This window comes from Ammospiza nelsoni, chromosome 4 (genome assembly GCF_027579445.1).
Source record: "Ammospiza nelsoni isolate bAmmNel1 chromosome 4, bAmmNel1.pri, whole genome shotgun sequence".
Lineage (NCBI taxonomy): Eukaryota > Metazoa > Chordata > Aves > Passeriformes > Passerellidae > Ammospiza > Ammospiza nelsoni.
The window spans coordinates 32,103,024-32,125,378 of NC_080636.1; the positions used below are offsets into that span (position 1 = coordinate 32,103,024).

Here is a 22,355-nt window from a genome sequence, read left to right on the forward strand (position 1 = left end):
CATAGTGTTCATAACCCTATAAAGAAATGCACATTCCTCAGCAACAGGGGCAACGCTTCAGAATGGGATTTTGAGTGAGGGTGGCTGACAAGAGGTAAGACAGAATGGGGTGAAATTACAGCCAAAATACCAGAAAGCAGAGAAGTGTTCACAGCCACACCTTTGAAATTAAAGGAGTTCATTTAGGAACTTCTAAACCTATGACATTGATAATACTTAGAGCAAGTGGAGAGGAGAAAAATTATCTTAGATCACCTTCAGAAATGAGGATAGGATGCCAGGAAAGTGAGACAGTGTTGGGTTAGACACACAGGTGACAAATGAGTATGAAAAGAATTATAGTACTAAAAGAATGGAAGTAGAGAATTCCAGCAAGACAGTAGAATAGAAAGAAAAAAAAATAGACATGCATCAGCAATAATGCAGACCATTTATTCTCTAAAACTGTTAGTTTCTCAAGAAGTATATAATTTTTAATTATTTGAAATAGAAATCAGAACACTAATCCATCTTGGTAAAAAAATTCCTTGTAAAGGCAAATTGATTCCTACATACATTCCTTTGTTTATGCATGAACTTTCAGAATTATCTTTTGATTGGAAGTACTCTGATACCATTTCATTTAGATGGGAGAAAGAAAATCTTACTACTTCAAATGTTACTAATCTTCAGGGGAGGTATTTACATCTCCTGGGACCAATTTAAGGTGATGGCTTTTTTTAAACTAGCTTTTTACATTTTAAAAATTACTCCTTTTTTTTAGGCTTCTGGTTTCTTGTGCACTGTGTTTTGTAAGCAGCACCAGTAACTGCTGTAAAGAATGAAAAAGCAATTGTGTTTTCAGTTCATTAACTTTATTAATTTGACAGCTTTTCACAGATAGCTATTTCATGACTTCAGGAAATTTCAAGACTAATTAGCATAATTTCTTTATTGGATGAGAAAGATGCACATTTTAAAATGCAGTGCGAGTTTAAGCCTTCTTCCTTTTCATTCAGAAAGTTCAGGTGAAATATCAATAATTTGAGTCACTCTAAATTTCTTAAATCTGATTAAATGTTGGTCCTTTAGATGTTGAATCCTTTAAAAAAGGAGACGGTTACTTCTGTACCCATCTGCCATACAGTCCTCTCTTACTGTTTCGTGTGAGTAATTATACTTTCTTGGATATGAATGATTGTAAAATAATAATTTCTAAATAATATTGCTATAAGCCAGACTTTTAAATATAAAAATCCTTACAAAGCAGATATTGATGAATTCCATAGTTAGTATATTTTCATGCCTATAGCCCCATGATTTTTTAAAGATCTAAAAATTTTACCAATCTACTCTGTAGGACCGGAATTTGTAAGATAATTAAAATTTAGCAGTTGCCTCTGCAGACTCTTCTGCAGAGAAGAACTCTGGAAATGGTAACTTTAGAGATGCTGTATTCCATTGTGAGGATTGCTGGGCTGCTGCCCAGTAGCTTGTAAGTAACTTATGAGTGCTGAAAAACATCCCAGAAAGCTGCTGAGAAAACCAAGAACTGATAGAGCACCCTGACACTTCTTCCTGACAAAAACCTTGTGGGTTTTCATATGGCTAAGCTGAAAGGAAGAGGTTACAGGCTGCAGTGACAGTTTTGGAACATACACTGTTCCCATCACTGTTCAGTGTGAGGTCTGAATCCTGGTTAAAGTTCTAGATTTTCATACAGTGGTGAGTGAAAGCAGTAGAAAGGTAACAGTGTTATCCTTGTTTCTCTGTCTAGTTTGTTGATAGTAAGATTTGTTTACAGTTAAATTTACATTTTTCAAGCTATTTTAAATAAATTTCCTCTTCAGTGAAAAAATTACTGTGACTTGTTATGCCACTTAACAATCAGTGTAGTGTATTAATTAAAGTCATAAAATGCATTTACCTTAATGGTATTTTTTTCTTCAGAACAATCCTAAACAAAATTAGCATGCCTCCATGTTCACTTGAAATACATGTGCTGGAGTTGAAGCCTGCTCTCTGTGAGGTGCATGTGGGTTGGCATACAGCTGAAATCAGTTGTGCTCTACAAAGCAGGGGAATTTAATGAGCAAGTAACAGTGGCTTTCAGAATGACACACTGCTTCAGTGCACTGTATGGTAGGTGGCTGTGGTTATAAAACTATAATTAAGAGTGTGGGAACTGAGAACATCTGCTAAGGGAATGGCACTTACTGTTGCCAATTTAAAATAAATAAACAGATAAAAATGCCTAGCGCTGTAAAACTGGCATTAAGATACTGGGTACCCCAGATTAAGACGAGACCATTATTTTAATAATTATATTAAGTAATCTGGGGGGTAGTATGTGAAGGACGATATTCTGTCATGCTGCATTATGTCATCTATCCCCCTTTTTGTTATTCATACGGCAGTTGATGAGGTTGAACAGCTGGTATTGCAGCAAGGCATGTAACTGATCTATGTGTTTTCCTGAAACAGATACCATCCCATGTGCAGGCACTCCCTGAGTTAGCTGAGTGACACTTCCCAAGCAGAACAATGAGCCTAAATAACACTCGTGGTGGTGTCAGAGCTGGGGCTGCTGCAGGTACATTTGAGCTAATCTGGTAACCTCAGTGTAACACATTTGGAATCAGTGCTAAACCCACTCAATCCTGTTGCCATCAGTGCTCCTGGGAACATACCCTTGGCAAAATGTCACCAGGTGGTTTAGAAAGCAGAAAAGATTTTGTATATATACTATCATATGTCATTGTAATAATGAGACAAACCTTGTCTTAAAACTAAAATATTCAATCATTTTGTTTAGAACTGCACTGGTAGCCTCTGTTAACTAGCTGCAGCAGATTCATTATCTGTTTTAACTTTTAACATAATTTGCTCGTTTAAGATTCTGTTTCAAGTTTCTTGTCAAAAGCTAGAGATCGTGATTCTACAATATAATGGTTTTGTTTACATTAAAAATTCTGATCACCTATAGTTTAGCTAAATTTGGACTCACTGGCTGGAATACAGTGAGCTTTGATAGGAATGTGACTTTTCCCTCTCATTGCAAAAATTCACCAAAAAATCTGTTTGCAGGTGCTCAGTAGAGATTTAGCAAAAGCAGAATCTGAAAACCTATTCCCATTGCACATGAATGGAAAACTAGAATTGAGTACTTGAATGCTTCTAAGTGCCAGGGCTAGTATAGGGAATGAGTGGGACTATTCATGTAGTTGGTACTGCAATGAATGCTAGAGCAATCTGGAAATGAGGTGCTGGTGTTTGCATTCTTTGAGACCCACTGTAGACTGGTCTTTGCAGAGGACAAGGCTGCCTGGCTTGAGGACTGAGGGAATAAGAGCAGCAGACTGTGACAAATTGCCTTTGGCAGGGGAAGGAGGAGTTGGGAGAGTAGTGGCAACAAGCTGGGAGTTGAGTGAGTTAAGAGAGATAAGACTGGCTAGGAAGGGATCTAGGGCTGAGGGCTTAGAAGGCAGATGTTTGTCTAATAGCTCTAGAGAAGTGATTTGGGTGTACCTGTGGTGCCAGATAATGACACTTCAGTATTTCCCCTTCCTTTCACAAGGAAAGAAAATCCAGAGGGTGATGGGCACAGGAATTACCTTAGCATTGTGAAGGCTGTGGTAGGAAATGCCAGATTATGCTACCTGTACTGCTTCAGCTTGCTCTCTCTGTGTGGATGTAGTTATTGCAATCATTTTATAATCACTTGTTTCTGCAAATCTGTGGCCTCATCCAGAATACAAACTGGATCTCCTCATGGGATGTGAGAGAAGGTTGGGGTAAGGAGTGGAGTCAGTAGTAGACTATTTAGGGTGCTTCTTCCATTTACTGGCACAGTTTGCTTTGGTAGTAGGGAACTAAGAGAGTGAAAACTCATCCTGATTTGTGCCTCTCCCTTTTCATTCCTGTGGCAGTGGGTGTTGTACATTATTGAGGAAGAGCACAGAAAGCTGTGACCTGTGGGTGGCTGGCAGGCAGATTCCATGCTCTGGATGGCCACACATGGCAGTGCTGTACAGGCACCCCCCAGTCACCTCTTGGGTGATCCCTAACCTTGTCCCATGTTTCCTGCAAGCCTGGCACAAACCTCTGGTGTTTTCTTTCTACATTTCTGTGAAGAATGAACCTTTTCTGTGTGCCATCTCACAATTGTTCCAATAACATTCTGCTTAATCTTTGTGAGTTTTAATTTTTGACGGTTTCTGATTTGCTCTAGAATCAGCAAAGGATGTGCTCATTAGCAGAAATCTTAAATGTGCTGGTGAAGAATAAGGTATAGAGAGGGAGAGAGAAAGATAAGCATAAAATCTGAAATTTACCAAATGTCTAGCACTTTTGAAATTCAGCTAGCAGGTACAGATATTTAGTATTAACACTCCTTATTTACATGAGTTAACTATGCTCCCCACCATAATGGTTGGTGGTTCTTTCTTTGGCTATTTATATTAGGAGGAATTGTAGCTTTTGTTGTTGTTGCTCTGTATAGCATTGAGGCATATTGGATTTCATTATTGGAGGTCTGAAATCAGCTGACAGTACAGTGCACATACTCATGTTGTAAACAGTAGCAATGACATTATTTTGATGTCTGTTATCTGGAGGAGTGAAACTCTAAGAAATGAAAATTGATGATTGTGCCCCTTGGGAAAAAGAAAAATGCAGTATCAGCAAAACATTCAAATTCAAGCCTGCAAGGCTGATTATTCTGTTTTTTGTGTGTTGTACATAAGGAGTTTTCCTTAGTTTTGAGAGAAAAATAGTATTGCAGCTGTTAAATATCTTTCCTCTAAACAGTTAAGTCTCCAATAGGACTACAGCTGTGCAAAGCACTGCTATTATTCTTGAGAAATGGCAAAATATGCTAGGAGTTAATGAGATAACACTGCATGGTATAAGGCAGGCTTTATAGCAGGGATAGAAGATAGAAGTTTATAGCGTTTGACTTGCTGTCACTGAAGAGTCATTTAGGGATTGAGGCATTGTAAGTCAGCATGAAAACTGAAAGACCCGAAGCATTCTGGTGCTGCAGAACTGAAGAAGCCATATGACTGTCAGACCAACAGTGAATAAATCTACTCTAGGTTTTGCTTCACAGCTCCTTAATCTAAACTAAAATCTTATGATCTTTCTTTCCCCCATTTTATTGCTCTCTAGTTCTTGTCATTTTGGTTTCACATGGTAGATCTGCAGATGTACCAACAAACCTAAACTGGAAGATGTGGCTCAAGGAAGGAGCCTCACATGTTTCCTGTGCCAGGAGGTGGCTGAAGTAGGTGTGTCTGTAGCTCTGATTCTGGTCTGCAGGGCCAGAGTAGAGCTGACCCCAAGTCAAGCCCCTGTGTAGATGTCAGGCTTTGACACTTACCCTTTTGCTGGAGAAAGTTCCGTCTGCTTGCAAAGACTGAAACACCCTTTGGAATTGAATCACACTGAGGCAGTTCAGAGTTCCAACTGTGTTAGTCATCAATCCATGCAGAGCTTGGAATGAATGTAATGGAAAAAGCTTGGGTTCAACTCTTCACCTTTTTAGACAGCAGAAATATTTTGGTTGTTTTTGTTGTCTTCCTCCTGCCTAACAAGGCAAATTAAACTGGATGCTGTGTGGGAGAGAATTTTGTGGCTGGGTTTATAAGGTCTATGCATTTATCCATATACAGCTCCTAAGTCTTCCTTCCTGTATGAATTCACCTTTATCTAACAATGCTGGAGTATACTGCCCACTTGGCTCTGGTAAGGTTTGTATTCTCTGTGAGAATTCCTCATGGAACTTGTAAGCCTTCAATGTTTCCAAGACCTCTGCACCTCTGTCAAGCTTAGCCAAAATTGGTCACAAGTTTTAAGCTCTCAATAGAGGGGTACTGAAAGTTTTCCTGTACAATCCCTTCAAATTAATATCTTAGAAAATAATAATGGATTTTTTTCACTTGGTATCTTTTTAGTTAGTCTTTTAAGTTGTAGTTATTCTTTCTGGTTTTATGTGTGTGTTACAAAAAGATTAAAGCAAAATGCTTATCCTTCAGCACACTTAAAAGAATACATAAAGGAGTCTTGTATTACCTCACCCATTGGTCCATCTCTCTTAGCTATATGTGACATTACCCAGTAGTGCAGGGAAGCATATCTTTATATTTCAGACAAAACCAACAGAGGAAAACAGAAATGGACTTTTATTTTTTGAATTGACACTATTTTCACTGATTCTATAGGGAGTGGTAATGACTCATAGGGGGAAAAAGCCCTATTTTAATGAGTTCTAATTTAGGTAGAGATTTATGCATCTTTAGTCTGAAATTGATATATATTACATGCCTAATAGAAAAGAGCAAGAATGCATTGTTTTTCATACTGTATAGAAACAGAAAATTAGACAATACTTGAAGTATTCAAGTCATCAGTAATTTACAAAGTTCTGGAAATGAAGCTAAAACTGTCTTATGTTCCTGATAACTTTGGTAGTTACTGCAATCTAAAGAATCCAGATTTAACCCTTCAATGAGGAATTTTTGACAGGAACATAGTTCTAATGGTATTTCTCTTGAGAAAGATGGAGAAATAGTTGGATATTCTGGGAATATTTGCATTTTCTGGGAAATTAAACTTTAAGCTAAATTTTAAAGGCTGTCTAAAAGATTTGACAGGTGAATTCTGAGTTCCATTGCTTAAAAATTGTATTTCCTAAAAGACAAATACTTCATCATGATAAAATGAAAACTTTCAGAAATACTGAGAACATGCAGAATGCCTTTAAGACACTCTGTTTTAGAGTGGAGTTTTTTGTAATTACATCTGTGCACACCAATCCACTGTATATTTACTTCAGTGACATGCACCCGTACAGTAATCTTAAATAATTCCCAGCCTATGGAATGAGTCCATTTGATCTAATACAGTTCCTGTAAAACAACAGCAAATGTGGAACACAAAAGCAGGGAACAAAAATAACCACCACTAGAGGCAAGAAATTTAAAATTTGGTAGTATTAAAAACAGTAGTAGGTGCCTGGATAAAAGGGTAAGAAATGTGAATTGGAGTCAGCAAGTTAATGGAATTTTTCTTTTAACCTTTATTCAGTTAGTGGAACCTTTCTCCTTTTTTATTTATATTGAAGTAGTAAAAATAATGAAAAAAAATCACAAACACCACAAGCATGACTGGAATTATTAATTAAATTTACTGTAGTGGTAGAGGAGGAGATGCAGAATGTAAGAGGAGCAGTTTGTTCTCCTCGTTCCTTTTGCAGCTGTAAAAATAACCAGTAAAATGTACAGAATGTTGTCAGCTTGAATAACTTTCTTGGTATCCTCATATAATTGCAGTGTCCTTTTAGGAAAATGTTCTGCTACTGAAGTATCTGAGAAGTATTTTGTCATGCCATCAAGTGCCTATTTAGAACCAAGTGCAGAAATTTTGTTTGTTTTTCACTACATACCAAGTCAAAATAAGTATCTAGTAAAAATCATGCTACAAACCGGCAAAATTTTAAGCTTCATGTGTTTTCTCTAGAGAGAGAGAGACTTACGTTGATACCAACTTAAATGCAAGTGTTTGAACTTTTTCTACTGATGCTATGTGCACAAACAATGATTGCTGTTAGAAACCTGCAGTTTAGAAACATGTAGTCTTTGCTTTTCCTATCAGACAATAAGTTTTCTACATGGGAAAAGATGATGCCAGTTTCTCTTAATCTTGAATTTATAGCATTCTCAGAGAAATTACATTAGGAAAAGTATCTGGAAAGAAGTTCCTGTGTCATCAGATTTATTCCCCTGCATTTAGACTGTTACATTTTTCACTTACACCTGACAAGTTAAGAGTCTTAAGTCTGACCACAGCACTCCTGACAAGTGCTTCAGACTTTAATGATTCTCGTAAATAGAAATTACCTTATGATTTTCAACTCGCATTTAAGATACATTAAATGGTTAATAGTGCTTTTATTTCCTCCACTTGCATCCAATCTTGATGTGCTTATAGAGAATGATCAGCCACAGACTCCTGTGGTGGATTTTCCTGTATCTGATACTCTTTGTACATTTGTACATGGGAATTAGAACCGACTGCCATTGTCCAATACAAAGTCTTCAGTACACTGAATAACAATGTTAGTATTGTATTTGTTGAGGAAATAGGCTCAAATATCTGATCTGCTGTAAGTTAGATATCAGCCTAAGATAGTTTGTTTGTAGCACTGCAGATGGTCCAGGAAACAGAACTTTTGTGTGTAGAGATTTCCCTGGTCACGCACTTATTGCTGCTGAGTACAATGTGACTTCTCTGTTGTGTTCCAGTAGAAATTTATGACCATGTACAAATTATTCACCATCCCAATTGTTTAATGATCTGACCAGTACATTCTAGATAATATGCATGTGTGTAATATGTACAATGGCACTGCCCTTAGCATGAGGATCTCTTCTTTTAAGAAAAACTTTAAAGTTAAAATTACAGAAACTATGATGCGAATTGTCTGCCTATGTTTTTCTCTTTGATTATCTATCTGAAAACTCTTTAATTAGAACTAGACTTCTAACTTCTGAGTATTCAGATCCTTGTAGGCTGAGGTAGTGTGGTCTAGGGCAAACAGTATTTATGGTTGTGTTTAACATAAAGCGTAGAAATAGTTCTGTGAGGCTTTCATAAAGCACATACTAAAGCATATACTCAGCATATGCCTTGCTGCGTTGGATCTTAGTAAAGATCCCCTGCCATTTTGGGGACCTCTTGTTGCCTGTTAATAAAACTGAAACATGGGGGAGCCATTTTCATTACAGGCATCATCTGCCTGGGCTCCATCAAGCATTTTCTCATACAAAGAGTATATTTGCATATAAGCTTTCTACCTGCTTATAGGCTCAGCAAGAGAGACTTCTTCTAGCAAGGAAGTCTCAGGACAGTTGTTCCTTTGTGCAAGTGTTGGTGTCACAATCTAAACACTTGGGGTTTATCAAGTTTTCATTGCGTTCTTATTGCCATCATTTTCCTGCTAACAGTAAACATCTGAAAGAATTTCTTTAAAATAGGGAGAGAAATAAAATAGCTTCACCATACCTTCAGAACTAATGCTTCATACTTTTTTTACCCTCCAGCACTGAGTGTATGAGTTGGCATATGAGGTGTATTGTTGCAGAGCAGGAATGCTCTGCAGAGTCTTAATGATGTGCATTAAGAGAATATACTGCCTCCTGCAAAATAGGATCCTGCCTGGTAATAAATGTATGTTTGTAAATCACCTGCAATGTTTAAACTGACTGAATAAACAATCCTTGTAGTAAACTCACCACTGATTCAGTTCCTTAACTTTGCAGATATTTTCTCAAGTAGATTACTGTCTCAAGCTCAAACTGTGATGCTGGCAAGCACAATTAATGAAAGTCTGACACTCCTCATGCAAGACAGGAAAGCTCCTGTCCTCTCTAAATATCTGGGAACTGTTCTCTTCCTAAGAAAATGAAAATCTGTAATTTTCCAGACACACTTATCTATCCTGCTGTTGATCCATCTGCACTCTGTGTTCTAAATCAGTCACTCCTTTCACCAAAGGTCCTTGGAGTAGAATTCAATACAAAGGATTGTAACTGTAAAGAGCGTGTACTAGAATTAGATTTAGAATTAATATGAACACTCTATCAGAAAATTACATTTAAATCTGCTTTTCATAATATCTCTTGTGAAATGGCAAAGAGTAAATAACAGAATCACAAAATTGGTAAGGTTGAAAGGGACCATATTGGGTCACTTAGTCCAACCTTCCTGCTCAGGCAAGAACTGTGTTCTTCTGCCTTAAGGTCTGTAGGTGCTTGAAGATCTGAAAAAGAATGGAATTAAATCCCAACAGTCAAGTCATGCATCTTGATTCATGAATAAACTGAGGGTGAGGAAACCTTCCTTGACTTCTCACTAACCCTTTTTATAGCTCCATATGAATGTGGAGCAGAAGGGATGACAGAATGTTTTCTTCAGCACCCCACACTTCAGAACTTACCGGGAACAGAAGTAATTACAAGTAGATATCAGGGTCTCCTGGAGAAAATAGAGCAGATGTCAATGAGATTCCCACAAGTCTTTTCAGTAACCTCTTGCAATGCAAAGAATTTCTGAGCTGTTAATCATTGTAATATTATCAAGGATATGTATTTAGTGAAACTAAATGTAACAATGGTAACTACAGTTGTATGCAACCCAACAGACCCATTTTTGTGCATTAGCACAGCCATTCATTTCCTGCTGCATTAGCTCTTCCAGATGAAGTTAGCTATAGAAGAACGTCATGAAAATTAATCCAGGATTTCCCTCTGAAAAAGTTAGGCCTGCTACTGTGCTTAAACTTAGTGTTCTTTTACCTCAGCATCAAAGATGAGGTGTGAGCTTAATCCAGGTGACTGATTTTGAAATCTTACTCACTGCAGTGGTGCTTTGTGTGCACAGACCCTTGCAGGCCTTTGTTCCACCGCAGCATTGGCTGTCTGAGAGCTGAGTATCTCAGCTGATCATCGGGCGTGCGTCTTGGCACTGAAGCGTCCGATGCTTCCAGTGCAACATTCATTGCCTCTGTCAGGGGCAAACCCATTCCCAAAAACAATTTTCAGGAGGAAATTAGGAAGGAGCTGAATTACGAAACAAAACCAGCCCTTTGCTCCCTGTTCCTCCCCCACCACTTTCTTCTTGAAGCAAGGATCTTAAAGACTGATTGAAACAATCTTGAATAAAATTATTTCAGGCATATGGCATTTAATTTCATTGCATTCATTTGGCTTCTACCCCAGTGTCATTAAGTATTTGAATGGTACTTTAGCTCTTTAGAAGCAGAAAATTCAAAGTTATTTTAGTATTAAATACTAAAGGCCTGTGGTTTGCATGTGTCAGATTTGGATTGCCTCATTTACCTGCATATCTTTTAGGTATGCAGGACTACGTTGTTTCTCAGCAAAATTAGATTAATGTGGAAAGATTAGTGATTTGTATGAAGCCCCTTAGTGAGTGTCAGCAATGTGGCCTAAACTGTTCTGATAGAAGTTGTCAGGAGTACAGAGCTGTAGTGATGAAACTGAGTTTTGTCTGTTAAAGCTTGGGTAAGAGTTAAGCATGCTTTGGGTAAATATATTGAAGCCACCTGCTAGAAATCATTTTAGCTCTGCAGTGTTCCTGGAGTCCTGTACTTGTTGGGTCTGAAAATAAATATCATGTTGCATTTTGTATCTTATATGTGGTACTGTCAGCAATTCAGTTCCAAGCTAAAAGAAGGCATGGAAATGGTGTCTCCTCTAGCAGTCTGAAAATGCAGTGGGAATTTGAGGCTGTAAGAACATTCTGTAGCAGTGAAAGAAATGCAACATTTCAGTCAGAGACCATATATAAAAAAAGAAAAATTGTCATAGTTTTTATAAGAGCTTTTAAAAATTCACAGCAGTAGTTTACTGATAACTGCAGCATAAAAATAATATAACAAAACTTCATTCACTGCCCATTGTTTATTTCCATAGCTCTCAAGAAATAAAAAATATCAAAAAATCAGGAAATCTCAAAAAAATACATATTTTTTTGTCACAAAACTGGCTGAATAATAGCAGCAGAGATCAGATCATTGCTGAAAACCAGTAATTTTTTTGAGCAGTGGAATGTCTGGCCTTGTTAGGAATACAAGAGAATATGGTAATATACATATTACCTCGCTTAATTTAGGGTTCCTGTTGAGTTGAACTGAAACTGGAATTGTTTTGATATTTTGTTTACTTGTATTAATTAGTACCTTAATCTCCCATCATAAAAATGGCCCCTCATACATACATTCCAACTTACTCCAATATAGCCAGTTTATATTTTTAATTTATTTTTTGAAGCTATATTACATTATGAAATCTGATTTTACCTTTGTTTTATCTTGGACTTGATGTGGGCATAATGCAGTGGGAGAATTTTTTTTTTTTTTTTTCAGCCCTCAGTATTTTGGCCTCTGGTGTGTCTGCCCATTTGCTAAGTAGATTCTGTTGGACAGTGTATATGTAACAATACAGCTAAGACTGGCTAGTATGCAGATGCCACTTTATCCTGAGATAAAGCTGTGACATAAACTGGCAGTAGGTGGAAAACAGTGTCTGCTTCATCCCATGACATCAGTGGGTTAAAGTTGGCTATTATATAGCATGTTATGAGATTTCTGCAGTTGTAGTTTGGCTGATTGTGTTTTACTATTTATTTGTAAGTAATGTACAGAGTTGGGATATCTATATAGATTCAACTTTTGTGTGCACTTTACATTATTTTGGTGCAAGTTATTATCTTTAAAAAGTGACCTGATTCACTGCTCCATTAGGAGTTTTCATAAGGATTCCTGTGAGTGCCAAGACACTCACATGTCCTGATTCTGTGCATAGAAATACATCAAGCAACATTAAGAATGTCAGTGTTGTCTGGGGAGACATATTAAATCACTGGATGAAAACAACCACATCTGCTTATAAATTGTTGAAAAAGACTTGGTAACTTTGGCTGCTTAGAAAATATTTGGAGAGATCTACTCTTCACATCTTTTAGTTTGTGCAAAGGAGTGAATAAACCTTATAAGCAGCTTTTGAAAATATTTCCACATTCCTGTATGGAAAATATTTTTAGTTTATAGTTTCAAGACCAAGAAGTTAATCACTAGGTTTTTTATCCTACAGCAAATATTTACAAGAAAGCTACTAAACACTTGAAGATAGGGTGACTTATAATGGAAGTGACAGCTCATCTTTAACTTTGGAAGGACAAGCAGTACCAATTTAATTAAAGCAGTGTTAAAATAGGACTGCCATTTGTATCACAGTGATTCTCCACCCCTCCAAAAAGCTCTGCTGCCATTTTGTACCACACATTCTTGTCCTGTGCAAATTAATAGATCGTTTTATTTTCCGCAGGAAATCTGAAGACTTTTATAGCAAATCCTCCAGTGTCAAAATGAACACAGGTATGCTGCATCTGTGAGATTTTTTGTGTTGTTTTGTGAGCAGAAAAGATCCCAAATTTACTAGAATTTTTATAAACAAATTGTATATTAGTTGGTGCTGAACTCAAAATAAGCAAGATATTTTGACAGTATGCCTGCTTTTGTCCATTTGTATCCCATATATAAAATTTACATACATGTTTTTCTATGTATGGACATATATGGATACACAAAATAAAAGTGCATGCTTAGACTTGTGTGCTTAATTTAATAGTATCAGTTTTGTGCGTGTGTATGTTTTATGTGAAAATACATAGTATGAGGATACAACAGTGATGGAAAAGTGGAATTAAAGCATCACATTTCCTAAGAAAATGCACATGCTTTAAAAATCCCTTATTTCCATTCTGTCACTAAATTAAGGGGCATATAGTCCCTGTATTGAAAATGTACTTGCATATCAGCTGAGAATAATCTTGAGGATGTGTTATACTTAGAGTGCTTTGTATTTTCTCTCAAGTTGCTGTAACAGATGTATTGACCCAATTAAGGACTCTATAGAAAGTTATCTTCATGGTCTGTGACAGCATACTAATGTTTGCTCCTGAACTTCTGAAGCCAGTAAGATAGTGCTGCTCTTTGTGCTGGAAGAGAGAATATGCCTCTTGAAAGCAGACTGCTGAAATTGTGGCCTCACTCAGGTGTAAATTTTCACTTGCAGTCAGCTCTTTCAGACTCCATAGGTGAGCTGTCTGGTTTGCAGATTAACTGTGGTGCAAGGACAGACCTATCCATCCTTTCCAAACCAGTGGCTTTATCATTAACCACAGTGCTTCACCATGTCATGATATGTGGGACCTGGGGACCAGAACTACCATTGAAGTCTGAATTTCAGCAGCATGCTCTAAGTCAAAGGAATTGGCTTTTCCATGGTATAGGTGCCATTATCTAGATAACTGTATTAATCCAGCTTCATGGCTTCCTGTTGTCTCAGACAACTGAAACTCAGTAGGATCCATTTTTGGAGCATATCTTTTAATACAAAGTTAAAATATATCAGTTCACTTGTAACCATTACATTTGTTAATAGAAAAAACAGGAGAAAATAAGTTTCTAGTTTGAGTGTGTACTTTTGTTCCCCAAAGTTTTGGTTGTTCTTAATTGTTTTTCAAATCCTAATCAAAGTGGTGTATTTTCCATTTATAAAAATTCTATTTGAAATTTTTCCCGTTCCTTTCTCATTTTGGTGGAGATGTCTTTCCTAAACATGTCAGTCTGCATAATTCAGGTAGTACTAAAATACGACTTGCTTCACAGAACTGTAATTTCAGACGTAACTTTGCTAATCATCATACTATAATTACATTGTGCATTGCCATCATATGAGTCAAAATCACATGACAGAGGTAATTTTATAGCTTCTACTTCAAAAAATATGAATAAAGAGGTAAATTGCCAGTTTGTGCTACTTGGGCCCCAAAGTATGATGTTGTACCAAGATTTTTGATGTAAGTTAATGAATTTGATGTTGTTCAACATTGTACTAAGATTTTTTATGTAAGTTATGAATTCACAAGAGAGAAGAAATAAGATTTAAATAATCTGCAGCTGAATGACTTCTCTTGGGGACTGGGAGCCTTCTGATCACATAGGAGCCTTAAAAACAGACCTTAAAGACCTGAACACACCTGAAATCCTCTCCAGTTACTTAAAGATACCATGATTTTAGGTTGAACTTTAATCTACTCTGCACGTGGACAGTGAAAACATTTTTTTCATCTTCTATGTGCTTGATATTAAAGTGCATGTTATCAGCTGCACTGAAAGGAAGGTATTGACAAAATGTGGCAATTCTTATCAGTTCTATTGAGGTAGATTGTTTTCTGACTGTAAAAAAATTAAAAACATATGAGTAGGGTATAAAAGTGGATGTCTTACACCTATCCTTGCACCTATCTAAAGCATTACTTCATTAAGAAAGAGTGACACAGGTGGAAGCTGTTCTATGTTCTGTTCTGGTCTAGCTATTTCCTTTTTTCCATTTTTTCTTTCCTTTTTTTTTTAACCTTTTTTCTTTCTACAGTACTCTGTCTTTTGAACATGAGTGCTACAGCTTTGGTTTGGGGTTGGTGGTTTTTTTTTCTTTCACTGCTTTATAACAGAAATTTGTGCATGGTGCAATTGTAGGTTATTGGATGCTATTGATTTGCCACTGGTTTGTTTTAAAAATATGCATTTCATCAATGACTCCTGCAGATAAATGAGCTTTCTCGTTTGATGCCAGTAACTGGTGGAGTGGCAAAGCTGATGTATATGCAGCTTTAAAAATAAAAAGTAAATCTACTGCTTAGGCTGGGTTCCTCTAATCCAGAGTTTCTTCCCTGTGGCTGCAGACTTGGCAGTCTGTCTCAGCAAACCCTCCGGAAGATATTTTTGTCTACAGAGAAAATGTTTTGAAGGGCTTTGGTTTGCAATACTCTACCATATATGGGAGAGATTTTTAGCATTTGATGTTAATTCTGTTCCACATGTTAGGAAGGAATATTCAGCAGCATAAGGCAATGAAACATTTTTGCAAAAGCAAAGAAGCAGAGGTAAGAAATAGAGAAGGTTTTTCAGAAGTACCAAGAGTACTTTGGCTACTGCTTCCTTTTGGAGTTCAAATGTTGTCATAAATCTAAAATAGTCTCATAGAATGTGTGTGTGTTTTTAAACCTAGAGTAAGCAATCATCAGCAGAATCATATTTTAAGCTATATCTAGCGGGTTTCTTCTATAAGTCTTCAGGTATTTTACAGATTGATGAACGTCATTAACTTGGTTGCTTGATTAACTAACTCACAGAAAACATGAGCTGCCCCTGAAACTCACATCAGATTAAAACACAGGATAAATGTCCTTATTGTTCATTATGCATATGTGCATGCATAGCTCATGTCGAGGAGAGATAATTGCATTGAGGGATAAGAAATGGATAGAAGTTAGTAGTTAAACAGATTCTTAGTGTCCATCTGTAAATATTTTGGCTGAATTTCACACAGATCATTCTTGATAAATGCATTTAATTTTAAAGCTATTAAACAAGTTAGCTGTTTGCATTAGATGAAGCACATAAAGAACAGCCAAGAGTGAAAAGTATGCAGTTCTGGAAGACTGCTAATATTATCTGTTTGTTAAAATTATTAATGGAATTCATTACATGGACTATTCTCTTACATTTTGTCTGGGAGACAAGAACATAATTTCTTAGGTCCATGTAGAGTTCCTGAGCAGATTGTTAAGCCACTTTTAAATCACTGAAGTAAATTAGGTGGGCTTGAGTTCCAGGCATTCTACAAAAAATTTAAATTTTAGCAGCATGAAAGAACCAAATAATAAGTTTACCTGTCAGTGTAGATTATGTTGTAAAAAACTCATCAGCACATGCAAAAAGGAATTCAGATAAAGAGTGGAAGAAGTGGAAGCCCAAGTAATAGCCTGCTCTGCCAGGATATTCCCAGGCCTGTCATGGGAGCCATCAAAGGCCTATGTGTCTCCAAAAGCCTGGAAGAGCACAGGGACACAAGGGCAGGCAAGAACACAAATTGGGGTGACCCAAGGAACAAAGGGTGTCCCTTGTCCAGGGCTGTCACAGGAGAGCAGGCATGGAGGGAGGGGCAGACTCGATGTTTGAGCCCAGTTAGTTGCTGGAAGGATCCACTCTGTGCACGTGTGCCATTCTCCCTCTTGGAGCTTCAGCCAGAGAGGGGAGGGTGGTGAGGCCATTGTGCCATGTTGGTGTGAGTGCTTGGGGCTGTGTGTCCAGCCATGTAGGGATGTGGTGTGTACATCTGTCTGCTAGGAAAGCATTTCCAGTCTCCCTCCTGGTTGGACCTGGGGACATAAAGAGGCAGCAGCTTGGTCTGTCCTAGTCTGTTGGACCCAGCACTATATTTTTACCTCAAAAGGTCAGAATGCAAGTAAGGAGTAAGAAGCCCTGCTCTAAAGACTTCTAAACTTGAATTCACTGTGCAGACAAAAGGAAAAATGATACCATTCACAATTTCAGTGAATAGAATAATGATCAGTAAACCTAATGTTTGGATGCCATTTTTCTTCTCTTTAATAAACTTTAAGAGCTTATTAAAACTTTATTGCCCCTGGCTGCTCTCTCTCACCCCTTCACACAAGGTCAGCATCCTTTCTCTTTGCCCTCTTTGTTTATGCCCCTGCTTTTACTAACTCTCTGAAACAGTCTTTTTAAGAACCCACCCCTTGCTCTCAAATGGAATGATGGTGTTTTGAATCGTCTCCATCTGGCTTTGGGGCAGGAGCCAACCAGTAGACCATTTCTCAAACAGAGATACAGCTCACTGAGGATGGCGCTGTCTCTAGAGGGAGCAGCTCTTGGGGCTGTGAATTTAGGGGGAAGGGTTAAATGTGGAAACAATTAAGAGAGGAAGAGAAAAAGAAGCTGCAATTACATTTTAGGCAGCTGTTTTGATTATGAGTTATTGCCTGACTTCATATTCTAGCACTGCCTGCCGTCCTTAGCTAGTTTGGGTCTCCTTTGCTTCAATGTTAAAGCAATTTCTAGTTAGACAGGACTCCTTCCTGAAGAATTTTTCAGGTCAAAGGAATTGTGAGTGTGTGTATGCATATTTGTGCCCACATTTTTAATATATGCAAACGTTTCGTATAGAATGTTTCATATAACCTCATTTGTTCCTTAAGTAACACCTATGGGATATAATTGCTTATAGTTTGCAAGTGAAATGAGCAGAAGATCATTAATTCAGTCTTCCTTACTGTTTCTTAATACTCCACACTCCACTTAATGGGAACCTGGCCTGAACAGAGATGAGAGGATGGAACCCATCATGCATCAATATGTGCTTAGCCAGACACATTCCTATTCTACTAGAAATTTTGCAAAACTCAATATATAAATCATATAAATGTGAGGTTATGTCTTAACTGAATGCTAATTAGAGCTCATTATTTTTTCTACAGATACTGATAAATAATGCAGGAACAGACTTGTGAATATATATAAATTATATATATAGGGGTAAATATTGTATGTAGTCAGTTAAAATCTGTTTTATTTCTCTTGCATGAAGGTAAAACACTTTGCTAGATTATGGGTCCATGAAGTATAAAACTCTGACTCAATTGAGTTACATGAACAACTAAATGGAAGCAGAATTTCCTGAAGTTAAAATAATTAAATGTTTGTAGTCATTTTCTCGTGATCTTCCCTATCTCTATCATGAAATTCAGGAAGATAGCTCTTGAAAAACTACAAATAAATTGCCACTGAGTTTGAATAAGAGCTGTGACAGTATAAAAATTATTTTTTGCACATTAGCTTATATTAAGTGTACACTTTTAAAGTCTGCCAATATTCAGATTAGAAGAGAACCTCAGTATCAACACATCACCAAATCTCATTGGAATTACCTCTGTTGTATGTCAATGGTGGAGGAAAAGGAGTACAAGAAGGGAAAATGTAATCTCAATTACCATTTCCATTCTGTATTTATGTAAGCAAACTAAAACACATGTACAGGTTTGATAGCCATTGCCTTTGTGTCACATGTACAATGCCAATAATTACTGGCAGGTAATGTATTGCTTTCAGCTACTGCTGGCTGAAATGATTTGGCCTTTTGCCTTGCACCTTGGAATTGACAATGATTTTTTGGTACCACTTTCCTCTAAGGCAATGGCTCTGATGTTTGCCAATGTTAACAACTTCTTAATGCATGTCCTACAGGGCCTGTGGCCAGGGGAGTATTGGAAAGATTGAAGTAGCAGGGGCTTATTGGAATGAGCAAAGAAATACCAGGAGCTTACTTGTCTTGCAGACCTGGGTTAGAGATGACTCTGTGGCTCAAATCACTGCTATTATGGCAGATACTTTCTGCAAATAGGTTGCAGGTCTTCATAAACACCTTAATTTTATAAAACTCCCTGTCATAGGTTACAGAAATAAAAAAGGCATTTATCTTACTTGTAGTTCTTGAATTCCTTGAAGCACTAAATCAAATCTCAGTAGTATCAAATACTAAAAATAATTCTTTTAGTGAAGAGCAGAAAAATACTCTAGGTAAATATAATTGCAAAGAATATTTATTAACTTTATTTTACAACTATGCTAGAGTTGCTAAAAAGCTAAGTTGTGTCTTCTAATAATAAGAGAGTATTTATAAAATGTAATAGCAGCTCCAGTGAGAGAGGAGTAGAATAAAGAAGGGAGTTGAGCAAGATCCAGAAGGAAGGTTTTTTCTATACCTCATTTTTTAAAAATTTTGAAATTTTAGATTTCTAGTCATTTCCTGTTATTCGGTTCCAGATAAATATATATTTTGTTTTTTTAACTTACATTAGATAAAAAAGGGGAAGAGGGACAGCCAGTTCATTTCATCAAAATGAAAAAAAAATTATGCTTTCACTGGCAATTTTGTTTCTTGAGCATAAAGGATCCAAAAGACTGAGGAAAAGTACTTTGTCAGCTGATCAAACATGAGCTTAGTTTATGAATGGTGTCTTTCTAATGCCTACAATGAAATTATTTTACAGTGCAGATTATTGATTAATATTATTCTGAAATGCTTAAGCCTTTATCTTGATTACTTGTTTGCTTTTGCTAATTAGCTGTAATTAAGCAGTCTTTCAGGTAACAGTGTGTATATATTTCCCTAGTGGATTAAGTATTAAACACAGCTTTCTTCACTTATTCTCTGTGAGGTTTATTGTTATTTAAAGCCTGTGAAATTTTATGTATTCTGCTAATCTGCCAAACCTGCAAATTCACACATTTCTGCAGCAGTTCCCTAACTGCATGTTTATTTTCATGTGTGTTTGGCATATCTCTCAGTGTGATGTGTTGCATGTGCTTGCTCCCTTTGTCTGGGGCTGCTGTCTGTATTGTTTTGTGCTTCCAGATAGCGGTGGGTGTGCTCGCAAACGCGCTGCAATGTCTGTCACACTAACAGCTGTGAAGAGGGTTCAGAGTTCTCCAAACCTATTGGCCTCAGGTATCACCACCAACCACTGAGATACAACTGCTGAATGGCTTTTTTCTACCGTGGTGCACTCCTGCCACGTTACTTTGCCAGGAGAAGGGTAGCACTATTTCCTATTACACTGACAGATGTATTACTTCTACAGTGCTTTTTAGAGAGTGTTCTTAATTCCTCTCTGCCTATGTTTAGTAGTCATTCATGAAAAAAATCAGGAATACTTCGGGAAAATTAATTATATTTGTAAATTAATAAATTAGTAAATTAATTTTGCTCTTGATATGTGTTTTGGGTCTCACACCCACTGTATTTGTTTCAAGATAACAAAGCATGTAAAAGACGTTTTGCTTATTACATACTTTTTACTCTTCTCAAGGAAAGGATCTGAATATTGTTTTTAAATTATTTTCAGAAGCTAGATTAGTTTTAAAAAATAATTTATGAAGATCATTTACCTAAAAATATTCATAACAAGTAAAAGATACTAAATATTCATTAGACAGGCAGAACTGCTTCTCATCAATACTTCTGTGTTTTTTGTAAATTTGATTTATTTCTAACACAAATTAATGTTGAATATTTCTTTTTCAGGGTCTGATTCTCAGTCTCCAGATTCAGGTAAATGAAACACTGTATTATTTATGTATCAGTGTAATACCATGTAAGTGGATGAATTGCAATAATCTTCTATTTGATTTCATTATTCCATACTTCCTCATTCTTCAAGGAAAGCACCTCTGAGATTAGGTAATTCTAATTGTTAATGGTTAAGACCTCAAATTCAGGGTTCATTTGAAAGCAGTTATTTCATGTAACACAGAATATGTTGTCAGAAAAATGAAATGTGTGGGAAAAAAGCAGGCTGCTAATTTGCCACCTTTAGCTTCATCACTGTGGCACCATTCAGTGGTACTTGCTATTTCCTTTTTAGTGCCTTACTCAGGATTGCAAGTTCTGCCCACCTTCACTTAGCAGCCTGCTCACATAATGTGTCACTTTTCCCAGCCTCTTACAGTATTTTGTCTTCAACATCTCCCTCTATGTTTGGCCAATGCTTTGAGGGCATTCCAGGTCTGGGGATAGAGAAAAAAAAAAAAACATGGTTTGTAGGAAAATAGAGGTGTAATTTAGATTTTGCAATAAGATTGGAACACTATTGGAACAACCAGGTTACTGTGGTGAAATTTTTTGAAACTGCCATGACCAGCTAACCTTACATGAGTTGAGATGTTTTTCAAAATCTAACTCAGCCATGAAGTTCAAGAATGTAATCTGAAAGTGAAGAAACTTGAGCCTGAAGCACCAGCACCTCAAAAGGACTTTCAAGGTTAAAAATCCATAGTCTGTGTGAAAATTGTGGGAAGATGTCTTCCTGCCCAACAGCAGAACTGCTGTCAATGCTTAAATTCTCTGAACTTTTAAAGATTAATATTTTGTAAAGTGGCAGATTTAGCCATGTTCTTATAACTTCCATGGTAAAACAGCATCACTGTCAGTTGTGCAGCTTGTTTAGTAGCTGGGTTGCTATGTTGAGAGCAGTGCAGATGTACTAATCACACCCAAAAAATGGTTTCATTCTTTTCTATTTGCAAAAGCTTGGCAATCTTGCAATGATGGCAGCCGAGAGACACTGAATGGGGATGCTAGCAGCTCATCTCTTTCAGCAAAAGGCTTCAGGAGCGTGCGGCCAAACCTACAGGATAAAAAATCCCCAACTCAGGTAAAACTGGACACACCACATTTAATGCTACACCACTGCTGGGGGGTTAGCACATATGGATGGGATACCTCTGTGAAACATTGTCTGATGTCTTGCAGACAGTGAGAATCACCTGCTCATGTGGGTCACTAAAGGCTGGTTTGCTGCATAGATAAAGCATACTGCACACAGGCTGTGTGCCCCCAGGTTAATTACCAGAAATTGCTTTCACTGAGCAAGACAGCTAAATAAAACTAGGTCATACACAAGTAAAAGCTTTCTAGGAGTGTTCCCAGACTTCAAAGAGTATTTATTAACAGTTTACACTTGGAAAAATGCACCGGTCATCAAAATAGCTGAGGATTAGGACGTATTAATTATATGGTAGAAAATGCTTCTGCCTGTTTTGCAGAACAATGTCATTAGAGCATACTAAAAGCAGAAACAAAAAAAATCAAGCAAAAAACCACACAACATAAACAAAATACCACCTCCACACTTAGAAACATCTTAATCTGTCCAAAAAAAATCAGCATACCAATTTTAATACTCTCTCTGGTACTATTTTAATTCAAAAGACTAAGGGGCTCTGTGTTTTATATATGTGTGTTACCTGTGAGTAATTGCTTTCTATCTAAGATCATGGAGTACTTACATACCTGAATGCTTTCACAGCAATAATTCTTTTTCAGTGTAAGAATTGGTTTTTTTAAAAGAAAACTAATGACTGTGGG

The 22,355-nt window shown here is 36.9% G+C and overlaps 1 protein-coding gene across 3 annotated transcripts in view; it reads left to right on the top strand.

Annotated features, from left to right (window-relative positions):
• SORBS2 (sorbin and SH3 domain containing 2) overlaps positions 1-22,355 on the top strand; it is a 144,978-nt gene that overhangs the window by 53,903 nt on the left and 68,720 nt on the right. For 2 of the 3 annotated variants that reach the window (XM_059471437.1, XM_059471433.1), the window contains 4 exons: positions 12,888-12,937; positions 19,845-19,937; positions 20,514-20,540; positions 21,518-21,642. In XM_059471437.1, the coding sequence (XP_059327420.1) occupies positions 12,928-12,937; positions 19,845-19,937; positions 20,514-20,540; positions 21,518-21,642 (255 nt within the window). In that variant the 5' untranslated portion in view covers positions 12,888-12,927. The remainder of the gene's footprint in view (positions 1-12,887; positions 12,938-19,844; positions 19,938-20,513; positions 20,541-21,517; positions 21,643-22,355) is intronic. The other variant, XM_059471434.1, reaches the window with a different exon arrangement.